Raw genomic sequence first — 14,424 nt, forward strand, 5'->3', positions numbered from 1 at the left:
TACTTTGCACCATTGATCATGCCAGGGAATCCCAAAATGAAGATGTTACTGAGAAGTTATTACTGGTGGCCAAGACTGGATGCTGACATATCCATGTTGGTAGGGTACTGCCCAAATTGCCAACAAGACAAAAATTGCTGCCAGCTGTTTCCTATTTTTATGGGAATGGCCAGGTACACCCTGGATTTGGTTAGACGTCAAGGAAAGAACTATGCCAGTCCTTTCATGGGCGAGAGATACAAAATGGCCCAGAGGGGAATTTTTTTCACACAGCGGTGAGTGTCTGGAGTAGGCTGCCAGAGGTACTGGTGGATGCGATTGCAATTTTATCATTTAAGAAACATTTAAAAAGGTACATAGATGGGATAGATAGGGAGGGATATGGACCAAACCCAGGCAAATGGAGCTCGTTTAAATTGTGAAAATTAGGTGGCATAGGCAAGTTGGGCCTAAAGGCTTGTTTTCATTTGTTGACCTCTATGACTCTATTAGTTTCACTTCCAAGGTCTTACTTTTTGGATAGAACAGTACAACTGCCAGAATATTCACATACTGAAACTTTGGAAACTATTACATAATAGTACCGCACACATGCAAAATATATGTGTAAAAATAAAGAATATTTCTGATACCAGCCTCTAGGTAACATATTTTACAGTGCACCAGAACATAAATTGCAACAACCTTATTAGTTTGCAAACAAATTATTCAGCTTTGCACATGAGGTGGGCAGGAACAGAAAAATACAGGTTAAGTTAGTCCTATTAAACAATGTATTTTCAAGGACGATACATATCAGATATATAGATGATAAACAAGGAAGATCTTTGACCTGACATAGGCTTCATTTTTATGCCAAGTATTGCTACCTGATTGACAAATAGTTGTACTTATTATAATCTTCTTCAAAACCAAATAACTGAACTAATATTGCTGTTGCTAATATTTCAGATCAATAGATTTCAGAGTTTGCGTATGTCATGAAACGAGAAGTACAAATGTTTTTTGAAGCAAAATAAATTTTCTATCATAATCACATTTCATGTAACTTAAACAGCAAACTTACTATCCACTGGAAACAAAAGTAAAAATCATTACACAATATTTAATACGTTTATTTCTCTGTAATTGGGTTGTAAATCATCACGTGGAAAGTTATAACTGCTTAAATATCTTAACATAGGTGCCATTAAGTAATAATATGTTTAACAAAATTGTAATACTTACAGTCTTTACAGTTGGTAACATGCCACTCAATGCAAGTCTCTTCCTACTTATGTTATTTTCATCCAATAAACTGCACCCAATATACTGAAATACTGCATAAAACTGTTATCAAACACTGGAACAAGCCATATTTTCCAACTATTACATTCTAATTAGTACAATAAATAAAAGTCTTTCAAAGAGTAATTTATAGACTGTTTAAAGACACTGTCATGTATGTAACACTTTGTAAAGTATAAGCATTGATCTCAAAGAGAGAATGGCAATTTCTGATGAGGTATACAAAAAATAAATCAAACTTTATATTTGTTCACTACTTGCTAACAGTAAATCTCATGGGTGCAATCGTTACAGTGATTTACAGTAAAGCTCTCAATTAGGAAGGATTTGAGAGGATATGGGCCAAATGGGACTAGATTTATGGGGTTAGATTAGAGTCCCTACAGTGCGGAAACAGGCTCTTCGGCCCAATCAGTCCACACCAACTCTCCGAAGAGTGACCCACCCAGACCCACTTCCCTCTGACTAATGCAACTAGCACTATGGACTGTGGGAGGAAATCGGAGCACCCGGAGGAAACCAATGCAGACACAGAGAGAATGTGCAAACTCCACACAGACAGTCGCCCGAGGCTGGAATCGAACCTGGGACCCTGGTGCTGTGAGGCAGCAGTGCTAACTGCTGAGCCACTGTGCCGCCCTTGGATATCTGGTCGGCATGGACAAGTTGGACTGAAGGGTCTGTTTCCGTACTGTACATCTCTATTACTCTCTGAATTTAATTAATTAAAATGCTATGGTTTTTAACCAACTGATTTTGCTGCCAGTTGTGCCTTAATAGCTTTTGATGCGCACACAGGTCACAGGTACTGACATTGAGATTTTATTCGGGACTTCCTCCTGGCAATCAATTTTAAGTACAAAATACACTCTAATCAGCAGATCAAAGGTTGCATCAGGACTTTTTCTGCTTTGTTAGGTATTCAAACACTGAAGCCAATGGAGTCTAAAATCACATACGGTGTTAGAGGGACCCTAACCTATCTCTTTATAGATAGATAGATAGAACATTACAGCGGAGTACAGGCGATGTTGCGCCGATCTGTCATACCAATCTGAAGCCCATCTAACCTACACTATTCCATGTATGTCCATATGCTAGTCCAATGATGACTTAAATGTACTTAAAAGTTTGCTGAACTTCATAAGTTGAAATTATCCCTCTACATATATATGATTGAAAATTCTTCAAAACAATCACACTCTGCAGTATCAATGTCATGTTTTTTAACACATACATATCAATATTTTATTAATATAATATATATGGATATTATTTTTCCAAAACTTTCACTCTTTCTTTCCTTCATGGGGTGTAGACAATGCATGTGTGCAAATGCCCACATTTGTTGGTGATTCCTAATTGAGTTGAACTGAGATCAGTTAAGGAGTCCAGAGCCACAGACTAAGGATGGCAGATTTCCTTCCTTAAAATACATTAGTGAACCAGATGAGTTTTTACAACAATTGATGATAATTGTCATGGCCACCATTACTGGTGGCTAGTTTTAAATTGTCGATTTACTAAACTTAATTCCTCTAGCTACCATGGAGGGATTTGAATCCATGTTCACAGAGTAGTACATCAGCTTCTGTAGTACTCATCCTGTAAAACTTTCACAAGGCCTCTACCACCTCCATGCCCCCAGCCTTATACTAACTTATGCTGAACAGTATAGGAACTGGAGGCATAACTATTACTGAAATACATTCTGTTAATAACTGCATCTCTTTCACACAAGTAACTATAACAAATTTGATGCATAGAAAGGAAATATATTCAGAGCAATTCTAGCAGATGCCATTAACTCCTGTTTCTTCAGAAATTAAACAACTTCCTCACATCTGAAGCAAAGCATAGTGTGTTCAAGCGAGTTCAGTTACCATATATACAGTGATGAAATGAAATTATAAAGTGCATTAGAATTCCAAAGTTGATTTGGTCACCTAATTTCCTTCCCAAAAGAAGATTAAATAAAATAACATGGAAAGTAATATTAGAAACCACATAATCTCCTGAAAGCACAGATATCTTAATAGCACTATGCAACAAATTTGTACACAGTAATGTAACACCACTTACTTAGAGACCTTTGTAAACATGTACTTTGATAAAAAAAAGTAGAACAATGGAATGATTTGAAAGAATTTATGAGCAGTGATTTAAAATTCAAGCTTTCGAAGGATTACCTCAAAAATATTCTTAGGTACATGACTGAACTAAAATCATCCATCCTTTTTCAAAATGTAGAAAACAAAGTTGGTAAGTCACAAAAGGTAAACATTGAAAGTGTCAGTGGGTGAAAAATGAAGGAGAAGCACATTGTACTGTAATTACACACACTGTTTTCAGAATTCAGTTGGATTAATACCCCCAGTTCCTAACTGGTTTAATTTTATATTCATAATAATGAAGTTGTTCAGTTCTTCTCTATTAACTATTACAGCATTCACAGAAAATCAGTTCTGTCCATTCACAAATTATGAACTTAAGTAATTGATCTTAAATAAATTGCATTTCTTAATATTAAAAATATTATATAAATCTTAACACATTCTTAGATATAACATAGCTTTTTGACATATGACTGGTCCATTTTGTAAATTAACCAGGGAAAAAAATAACATTTTTACATAAGATCATTTTAAATCATAAACTGAAACTGGTTAATTAACGTTAACTCGAAATTGTATGAACTGTATAAATGGAATATTATTTTTTTCATATTCCTTGTAAACTAGAAACATCACACACAGTGCAATGTTTCAATCAGTACTTAGTGCAAAAATTGATATTCTCAGAAGCATTGTGTAGCTTATAATACTTTTTGCACAAATCACAGGTTAAATAGAATTTAACTAAACTTAACTGTAATTACAGTACAGGAAGAAAATATTAAAGCCATCTCCCTTAGCTGTGCTCACTGTTGACAAAAAATAGTGCTTAGTGAGCGTCTTTTAATTCATTTTTGGCAATCATGATTTTATTTTCCAAAATTGTTCAGATTTAAAGAGAAAGTACTCGAAAGTATAGCTTAGAGTATTATCGATTGTCTCTAAATGTTTTCACAAATTGTTCAAAATAGACATCTTTCTCTTATTTATATTGGTTTTCAGAAATTAGAGGCTTCTTTTTATAAAGCAGTTGCACGCAACAATCAAAACTTATCTGGAGATTTTGAATGATTTGGTTTTAGCAGGCAAACTATGACAAAATAGATGACTGAAGAACACCTAAATGTCAGTTACCTTAAAAAAATCTTACACAGCCACTTGGAATTATATAATTACTGAGCATTGTTTGCTTTTTAAAGACAAGCTGATATATTTCATTGTTCTCATTCCACACAAAATGCAGATCATTAAGATTAGGTTGTGTTAGTGGTCACAGTACTCCGTAGTTCAAAATTATATTAAAGGAACTAAAAACTGCAATAGAAATAGTTTGGAAACTTCTACAGAATATCTCTTAATAGAAGACCATTAATTTGAATTTCAGGGGTGCTATTCCTGGAGCATGACTCCTCTCTTTGATGACTTTCACAAGCTTTCAAATATGTTATTAGGGAGGATCATAAGCTGAGAAAGACAATCCCCATCCAAAGATGTTTTTCTTTTGCCAGCCAGATATTTTGCTCAACAGATGATGGTGATGAAAATAAATGCAACTAAAGGCCATCCAGCTGCCTGACAACCGGCAATGGTAGGGACAGAATAAGTTCGGAAAATGGAGGAATAAAGTAAAAATTTTTTAAAATGCATTTGGGCACTTTATTGCAACTCAATTAGAAAAAATGTCTTGTTGATTAGACATTAGACAGAATCAACCAACATAACAACTGACACCACTGAAATTCTTGGCTGTCAGTATTTATTCAATAATAAAATGGGTGACATCCATGATACAATGGCACTTGGAAGTTAGCCATTTAGTTGGATTGACCATGTCTCCAATGTCTACTGGATGGGTGATATTTTTCCCATTTCTTACAACCTTCAAAATCCCTGTTAGGCATCCATGCATAGAGCTTTGATAGATTTTTAATGTGCTTTATGCATGTATGAAACACTCTTGTAAGATGTGGGTCATGATAGTAGATGTACACAGGAAGATTATTTGACTGAAAATCGTGCCACTTGATATAATGTGACAAAACACTGGATATGAGAGATAAGTTTCATTTCAATTGTTGGAAAACGGATGAAAGAAAGGGTAGAGGTGGAAAGCAATTAGAAAGGACTAAAGGATAGAAAGGAATTTTGTGAACAGAAATTAGACATTTGACACAGCCATTATAAAAGCATATATGAAGATAACATAATATGAAACTGCCTCACTGTATAAAGCCCTCAATCAGAACAGTGCCAATTGAAGCTAAACAATAAAGTAAACAACTTTAAAACTGTCATATAATACTTTGACAGAAAATGCACTACGAGTCTAATTTCTTTAATCCAATAAACTATTGTTAACCATCTTACTAAATAGACAAACTCTGAAAGACAGTAGCAGCAATAATGATCAATCAGAAAAATGAATCTATGTGCACATTGCAAATCACAAAACAATAAAAAGCAATGACATACCAAATGGTATGATGGACAAATATATAGTAAACACTCTATAGATATTCCAATTAAATACACTAATGCAATAAATTTTGTAAATCATTCTGTCAAAATTATCTCAAGTCTTTCATAGCAAATAATAACCTTAGCCACAATTTGTCTATTTCAAATGTAAAAGTTACACTTCTGTACACTTACTGTACATCAAATGTTGACATGAACTTAGAGCTTTGTCAATTCATGACTATTGTTATTCTACATAATTATAGCACAAGAGCAGATTTCCTTGTGGGTGTCTAATAGTTAAGACAGATATAAAACTGGTATCTATTTTTTAATATTACTTTATCATACACACTGTGTGTGCACCGGGGAAAATATTGTTCCATCTCTTCCAAAAGATCCCCATGAACTTGAGCTAATAAAACTTCCTCAAAAGAAAGCACTGTGACAGAAGTCACACGCAGACAGACTAGGCACTGACACAACATACATGGTAGATTACAGTGCAGAGTAGAACAGAGAAAAGGTAGAGAAGAGCCTGAGTTAGAGGGACAGAAAAGATCTAAACAGCCACTGAATTTGTCTCAAAATGTGACTTATCCCTCTTTCTTTAGTAATGTCACATTTTGGATAGTCTCCTCCCTGACTAGCGAGGAGGAGAAGGCATTTACTTACATCAAATAACCTTTCTATATACATCTCCTCATTGACCTTGTCACGCAGGATATCCTGACTTTGGCGCACAAAGGTCACGTAGGCATCTGCCAAATCCATCCCAGGTTTCTGGTAAAAAAAAAAGAAATGTAAAATTACATTAGATTGTTTGCATTATTTTAAAGCTCTAACTCATTCTCTTTAATAAATACTGAGAGATTTCCTGCACTAGTCAAACAGCAGACAGATTAATGGTATGTGAATGAGGTTTCTGACAGTGATTGACATGTAGCAAAAACAAAGCCTATTCAACACCATAATTACTTAACTTGACCACAGACAGCGCATTCAGCTATTTAATCTTCATGGAATAAATAGAAAGCTCTCTAAAGCTATTACACAGTCCAAAGTTTTCAGATGGTCTAACTCCAACAAATATCATTCTGTGTATACTCATTTATTTGTATTGTTGATGAACTTTCACTATAAAGTGAACAATTTTGTCAATTACGCATTCTTTTCTGCTTACAGCTTCTATAGTTCTAGTTCACATTCTATTATCTAACACACATCAACAGCTGGGCCATATAATGACATGGTGTTATAAGTTTTCAACCTACTGTTTTGCTAAGTACCTCAGAATTTTCAAATGGTTGGCTCCAATTTCAGACACAAAAGTCATGGAAAAAACAAATTAAAACTATACAAAAATAGGCAATGAATAAAACAGGCCATCTTAACCTAACCCAGTTCCCTAAAATCAAAGCCTAAATCTAATGTGCGTGGTTCTTCAATTAATTTGTCTGCTTATCCCCTAAACAATAAAGGGTTAAAGAAACTGGGAAGTGGACAGAAGGGAGTAAAATTCATGTAAGAAAGCCAGTAGTATTTATAACAGGTAACTTTAAATTTAACACAATCCTGCAAATAACTGCTCTGACTAAATGTACTTTACAGGACAGTTGAATAAAGTCATATACCACAGATGTCAGAAATCTGAAATGAACAGAGAATGCTGGAGAAACTCAGCAGATATGACAGTATCCATGGAGAGAGAAACAATGTTTATGTTTTTGAGTTTGGAATGAACCTTAGTTCTGAAAGAGTCATACTGGGCCTGAAATGTTAACTCTGTTTCTGTCTTCACAGATGCTGCCAAGGCTTCTGAGTTTCTCCAGCATTCTCTGTGTCTATTTTAAATAAACAACGGTTGCTTGACAATGAGTAATTAATAGATAGCTCAAATAATTTGCAAGATTCAACATTATTATAAAGTGGATTACATCCTAAAAACTAACAGCTAGGTAATCTGAATGGTTAAGAATGCAAATATATTACTGGACAATTTGCAAAATTATTTTTTTTTAATTGGGGAGAAGAGCTGGTGCTCATGGTTTTCTCTAAGGGTTGTTGTTGTATCATTATGGACACTGATGACTAATGGCTTTAGCACTTGCACAAATAGCAAGGATTTTTATACAAGGATTGAAATGAAAGTGATTTGAAGATATTTAGAAGTGGCCACTGTTTTGAAAACCATGAAGATGTGTTATCTTCAGGAAAACGTATCTGAAAATCTCTTCCTATTTACCTTTGGTTGCAGATGCTGTCCCATTTTCCTAGACACAAGAGTCAGGGAAAATGAGCACAAACTAATTATGCTGCAGACAGCATAACATTGAGTGTTGCTGGATCTGGATGGACAATAACTACAGGTTCTTCGATGAGCTGCCAGTGAGCGGAAGAAAGTGTTCCTGGTCATTTGCTCCCTTTTCCTGAGGCTATGATTAATAAACATTTATCCAAGTGTAAAGGCATGGAACACAATTCCACGGCCTGTCTCCAGAGCCTCATAGGGTCAGTATGTTTGAGTATGTCACCAGTACAGAATCAGTGTGTATGTATGGAGGCTGATGACAGGAAGACAACTGCTTTTTTTGTTTTTCAGTTATGTTTTTAGGTTTGCAGACAAAAAGGATCCTCTACAGCCCCATGCTCAGACACTGAAGGCTCAATATGTGGCTACAGACCTGAGAAATCAGTTATTATGTCTCTTTCTTCTTCTGCTGGCACATGTCTGTGATGTGGTGGTTCAGTGCTGGGTGCCTGCAGAAATATTAGTGGCCTAGGAAATAAATACTTCATTCTAATGGCTTTTCAGATGCTTTTCAATCAACTGTTGGTGCAAAGTTGACATCAACTCTATCCTGTCATTTTGTTTGCATTGTATCAGTATAAAGTTACACACTTTAAAGAAATTAATTAAACAAATGGAATTAGTTATCAGAGTCACTGGCCAGTAGTGAGAATGAGGACTTGGGTTTGGAGGAGCCAAAGAATATGGTTCTTCTACAGAAGAATGATAAGCAAGTGCCCTCAGATGAGGAACTCAGTGATCCAGATCTCAGGACCAAAACCTTGAATTAAAAAAAAACAAACACTCAGGTGCATCAATCTCATATGAAGACAGTGAGGATGGCTTTCACATCTTTTGAAGAATGATCAATAAATTGGGGTGAGTCTACTATCCGTAAAAAAAAGTTAGGACAAGAAGCTCTTCACAACTTTTAGAATACCCTGGTCAAAACCTAAATGGTTGTTACAGTATTATTGTAGTGTTATGTCTCATGGTCAAAGTGTCATTGTATCATAGCATGTAACCTGAGGATATAAAGGTTTCATACTCCATCTTACCTTGGATCACTTGAAGCATGACACTCTATTGGAAAGATCCTCTTCTGTTGTAAACTAATACCTTCATATTAATCCAAGCACTTATGTGCCTGATAAGGATAATATTTATAGATAATAGTTTCAGTCAATGACTGTTGGATTCTTCTATATCATAACATCCATGCTCAGTTTCTTATATTATGGGACAAAAGTATTGTCGCGTTGGGTGTAACTCCTATTAATACATTCGCAACTATTAGACAACAATCCCTTTGACTGATACTTTGAACAGAACATTTTCGCAAAGCCTTAGTGGAATTATCAGATCTGCAATGACAACTCACTTACCGGACAGCACAGAAACAGATAAGTGCATAGTTTTTAACGTATAATCTTGCATTAAGTCTACAGTAGTGAGTAGAATGGGTTCTTTCTTGATTATATGTTTTATTGAAATCTGTCTCTTGATTAAATTTTAAAAATATAAAACATAAGTACTAAAGTTATCCTGGAGCACTGGTTTTTGGAGCAAAACTACGGTGCTATTTTCTGGGTCTGTAGATTGTGAAAGAGCAAAGATGGCTGAGAGTAGAGTGACATGTTCTTCCTGTCGGATGTGGGAGTTTAGGGAGAGTTTCCATGTTACTAATGATTATGTCTGCAGGAAGTGTGTTTGGTTGTGAATCCTATAAGATCACATGGATCAGTTGGAGCGGCGGTTAGAAGCAATAAGGAATTTACAAGAGATAGGTGGTGTGATGGATGGTAGTTCAAGGAATGGAGAAAAGCCACAGATACAGGCAGGTACATGGGTTAACTCCAGGAAAGGTAAGAGAGGTAGGCAGGTAGTGCAGGTGTCTTCTGTAGTTATCCCTATTTCAAACAAGTATGCTGCTTTTGAAAATGTACAGGGTGATGGACTCTCAGGGGAATCTAGCATGAACAGCCAAGTTTATGGTATTGAGACAGGTTCTAATGTAATGAGGGGTATGTCGGGTTCCAAGCAATTGATTGTGGTAGGGGACACTCTAGTCAGAAGCACAGCCAGCAGCAAAAATCAGAATGGAATGTTGCCTCCCTTGTGCCTGGATCAATGAAATCTCAGAGAGGGTGCAGAATCTTCTCAAAGAGGAGAGGGACCAACAGCTCGTTGTTCACATTGGAACTAATGACGTAGAAAGGGAAAAGGATGAGATTCTGAAGGGAGAATATAGAAAGTTAGGCATGAATTTAAAAAGGTGGTCCTCAAGGGCAGTAATATCTGGATTATTCCCAGTTCTATGAGCTAGTGAGGGTAGAAATAGGAGGATGGAGCAGATGAATGTGTGGATGAGGACCTGGTGCAGTGGAGAAGGGTTCATGTTTTTGGATCATTGGAGTCTCTTCTGGGATAGAAGTGACCTGTACACGAAGGACAGTTTGTACTTGAATTGCAAGGGGACTAATATACTGGCAAAGAGCTTTACTAGAGTTACTCAGAAGGATTTAAACTAGTAAGGTGGGGGAGTGGGACACAGGGAAATAGTGAAGAAAGAGATCAATCTGAGACTGTACAGTTGGGAAAGGGAGCAAGTCAAACAGTCAGGGCAGGCAGGAACAAAGCAGGACTGATAAATTAAACTGCATTTACTTCAGTGCAAGAGGCCTAACAGGAAAGGCAGATGGGACTCAGGACATGGTTAGGAACATGGGTCTGAGATATCATAGAAATTACAGAAGCACTAGATTTCAGAGTGCTGCTCCTTCATCGGGTGGTTGCCTGATCAGGTATGATTCTTGGTAATGTGGATGATCAGAGAGATCTCGGTGTTCATGTACATAGATCCCTGAAAGTTGCCGCCCAATTTGAAAGGGTTGTGAAGAAAGTGTACAGTGTGTTAGCTTTTATTGGTAGAGGGATTGAGTTTGGGAGCCATGAGGTTATGTTGCAGCTGTACAATACTCTGGTGCAGTTGCACTTGGAGTATTGTGTTTAGTTCTGGTTGCTGCATTATAGGAAGAATGTGGAAGCATTGGAAAGGGTGCAGAGGAGATTTACCAGGATGTTGCCTGGTCTGGAGAGAAGGTGTTATGAGGTAAGGTTGAGGGAATTGAGGCTGTTTTAGTTAGAGAGAAAAAGATTGAGAAGTGACTTAATAGAGACGCACAAGATGATCAGAGGATTAGATAGGCGGGACAGTGAGAGCCTATTCAGTTGAGATGGCTAGCACGAGGCTAAATTGAGGGGTGACAGATATTGGACAGATGACAGGTGTAGGTTCTTTACTCAGAGAGTAGTAAGGGTTTGGAACACACTCCCTGCAACAGTAATAGACTAGCCAACTTTAAGGACATTTAATGGTCATTGGATAAACATATGGATGAAAATGGAATAGTGCAGGTTAGATGGGTTCAGATTGGTTTCACAGGTCGGTGCACCATCCAAGGCCAAAGGGCCTGAATTGCGCTAATGTTCTATGTTCCAGGAACATGGGACTGGGATATTACAGCAATTGCAGAAGAACTAGCTTTTGGAGCGCTGCTCCTTCATCGGTTGGTCACCTGATCAGGTAAGATTCTTGGTAGTGTGGATGAGCAGAGAGATCTCAGTGTCCATGTACATAGATCCCTGAAAATTGCCACCCAATTTGATTGGGTTGTGAAGAAGGCATACAGTGTGTTAGCTTTTATTGGTCAAGGGATTGAGTTTGGGAGACATGAGGGCCCCTCAAAGATCAGCAAGGTGGCATATGTATAGAGCTGCAGGAGATGGAGGAGATACTAAAAAAAATTTTGCATCAGTGTTTACTGTGGAGAAGGACATGGACGATACAGAATGTTAGGGAATAGATGTGACATCTCAAAAAATGTTCTTATTACTGAGGAGAAGGTGCTGAATGTCTTGAAACATATCAAAGTGGATAAATCTCCAGTACCTAATCAGAGTTCCCACAGAACTCTGTGGGAAGCTAGGAAAGTGATTGCTGGGCCCCTTGCTGAGATACTTGTATCATCGATAGCCACAGGTGAGGTGCTGAAAGACTGGAGGTGGGCTAATGTGGTGCCACTATTTAAGAAAGGTGGCAAGGAAAAGCCAGGGAACTATAAACCAGTGAGCCTTACATAGGTAGTGGGCAAGTTGTTGGAGGGAATCCTCAGGGACAAGGTTTACATGTATTTGGAACGGCAAGGACTGATTAGGGATAGTCAGCATGGCTTTGTGCATGGGAAATCATGTCTCTTGAACTTGAATGAGTTTTTTGAAGTATCAAAGAGGATTAATGATGGCAGAGCAGTGGATGTGTTCTATATGGACTTCTGTAAGGCGTTCGACAAGATTCCTCATGTGAGACTGGTTAGCAAGGATACTGGCTCAAAGGTAGAAGACAGAGGATGGTGGTGGTGCTTTTCAGACTGGAGGCTTGAGACCAGTGATGTGCCACAAGGATTGATGCTGGGTGCACTACTTTTCGTGATTTATATAAATGATTTGGATATGAACATAGGATGTATAGTTAGTAAGTTTGGAGATGACACCAAAATTGGAGGTGTAGTGGACAACGAAGAAGATTACCTCAGAGTACAAGGAGATCTTGAATAGATCGGCCAATGGTCTGACTGGCAGATGGAGTTTAATTCAGATAAATGCGAGGTGCTGCATTTTGGGAAAGCAAATCAGAGCAGGACTTATACACTTAATGGTAAGGTCCTGGGGAATATTGCTGAATAAAGAGACCTTAGAGTGCAGTTTCATAGTTCCTTGAAAGTAGAGTTGCAGGTAGGTAGGATAGTGTAGGCAGCATTTGGTATGCTTTCCTTTATTGCTCAGAGCATTGAGTATAGGTGTTGGGAGGTCATGCTGCAACTGTACAAGACATTGGTTAGGCCACTTTTGGAATATTGCTTGCAATTCTGGTCTCCGTCCTATCAGAAGGATGTTGTGAAACTTGAAAGGGTTCTGAAAAGATTTACAAGGATGTTGCCAGTGTTGGAGGGTTTCAGCTACAGGGAGAAGTCTAGACTGGGGCTGTTTTCCCTGGAGCATCGGAGGCTGAGGGGTGGCCTTATCAAGGTTTATAAAATCATGAGAGGTGTGGATATTATAAGTAGATAAAGTCTTTTCCCTGGGGTGGGGGAGTCCAGAACTGGAGGGGCATAGGTTTAAGTTGAGAGGGGGAAAGATATAAAAGGCACCTAAGGGGCAATCTTTTCACACAGAAGGTGGTGTGTTTATGTGGAGGCTAGTACAATTACAGCATTTAAAAGCCATCTGGATGAGTATATGAGGGTTTAGAGTGATATGGGCCAAGTGCTGGCAAATGGGACTAGATTAGGTTGGGATATTCAGATGACAAGACGAGTTGGACCGAAGGGTCAGGTTCTGTGCTGTACATCTCTATGACTATGCAGCCAGACTTGATAAATTTTAGTGCCCTGAACTGTCACAAGCCTCAAGTTTCTTAGGTTTCACGGAAACCATTCCCTGCCATGTACTGCTCAATGTCAAGCCACTTCAAAATAATAGAATATAATCAGAAAGGGAGTCCTCAATGCTTAGCAGCAGCTCTGGAACAGGAGAATAGATTTCTTAACAATTCCTGCTAAGCATAATTATTTGAAATAAAGACAGCTTCATTGCTTGGTGTTTCAAGTTTATTGATCTGTGTACTTGCAACTTTGAGAGTTAGCTAATGGCAAGAAAATTGCAGACTTTCTAGAAAGAAGGGACCCAAGGGGCAACTTGTTCATGCAGAGGATGGTACATGTGTGGAATCAGCTGCCAGAGGGAGTGGTGGAGGCTGGTACAATTGCAACATTTAAAAGGCATCTGGGAGTGTACATGAATAGGAAGGGTTTGGAGGGATATGGGCTGGGTGCTGGCAAGTGGGACTAGATTAGGTTGGGATATCTGGTCGGCATGGACGAGTTGGACCAAAGGGTCTGTTTCTGTGCTGTACATCTCTATGACTCTAAGTTGGCACATCCTTGAAAATGAGGAATTTTTAAGAAAGTGTGCTGGATAGGCTTAGCAGAAGCAAGCAAATACATACTTGCTTCTTTTTTAAAAAAAGAAAAACCATTCCCCATTTATCAAAACTTCTCGGTTCTCATTTTATTTGTCCTTGTTCTGGAGGCTGATTTCTACCTGCCCTTTTCCAGTTTCTTTCCTTATGCCAAGAGTGTAGTGGCACCACCACCTACCAAGCCTGTCAAGCTCTAAAGGACATAGCTGACAGACTGGTCTACTGCAGGTAGTGAG

At 37.9% G+C, this 14,424-nt stretch overlaps 1 protein-coding gene across 3 annotated transcripts in view; it reads right to left on the minus strand.

Annotated features, from left to right (window-relative positions):
- cadpsa (Ca2+-dependent activator protein for secretion a) overlaps positions 1 to 14,424 on the minus strand; it is a 628,699-nt gene that overhangs the window by 80,942 nt on the left and 533,333 nt on the right. For all 3 annotated transcript variants that reach the window (XM_060835662.1, XM_060835661.1, XM_060835663.1), the window contains one exon: positions 6,534 to 6,641. In XM_060835662.1, the coding sequence (XP_060691645.1) occupies positions 6,534 to 6,641 (108 nt within the window). The remainder of the gene's footprint in view (positions 1 to 6,533; positions 6,642 to 14,424) is intronic.

The sequence above is a fragment of the Hemiscyllium ocellatum genome, chromosome 14 (assembly GCF_020745735.1).
Source record: "Hemiscyllium ocellatum isolate sHemOce1 chromosome 14, sHemOce1.pat.X.cur, whole genome shotgun sequence".
Taxonomy (NCBI): Eukaryota; Metazoa; Chordata; class Chondrichthyes; order Orectolobiformes; family Hemiscylliidae; genus Hemiscyllium; species Hemiscyllium ocellatum.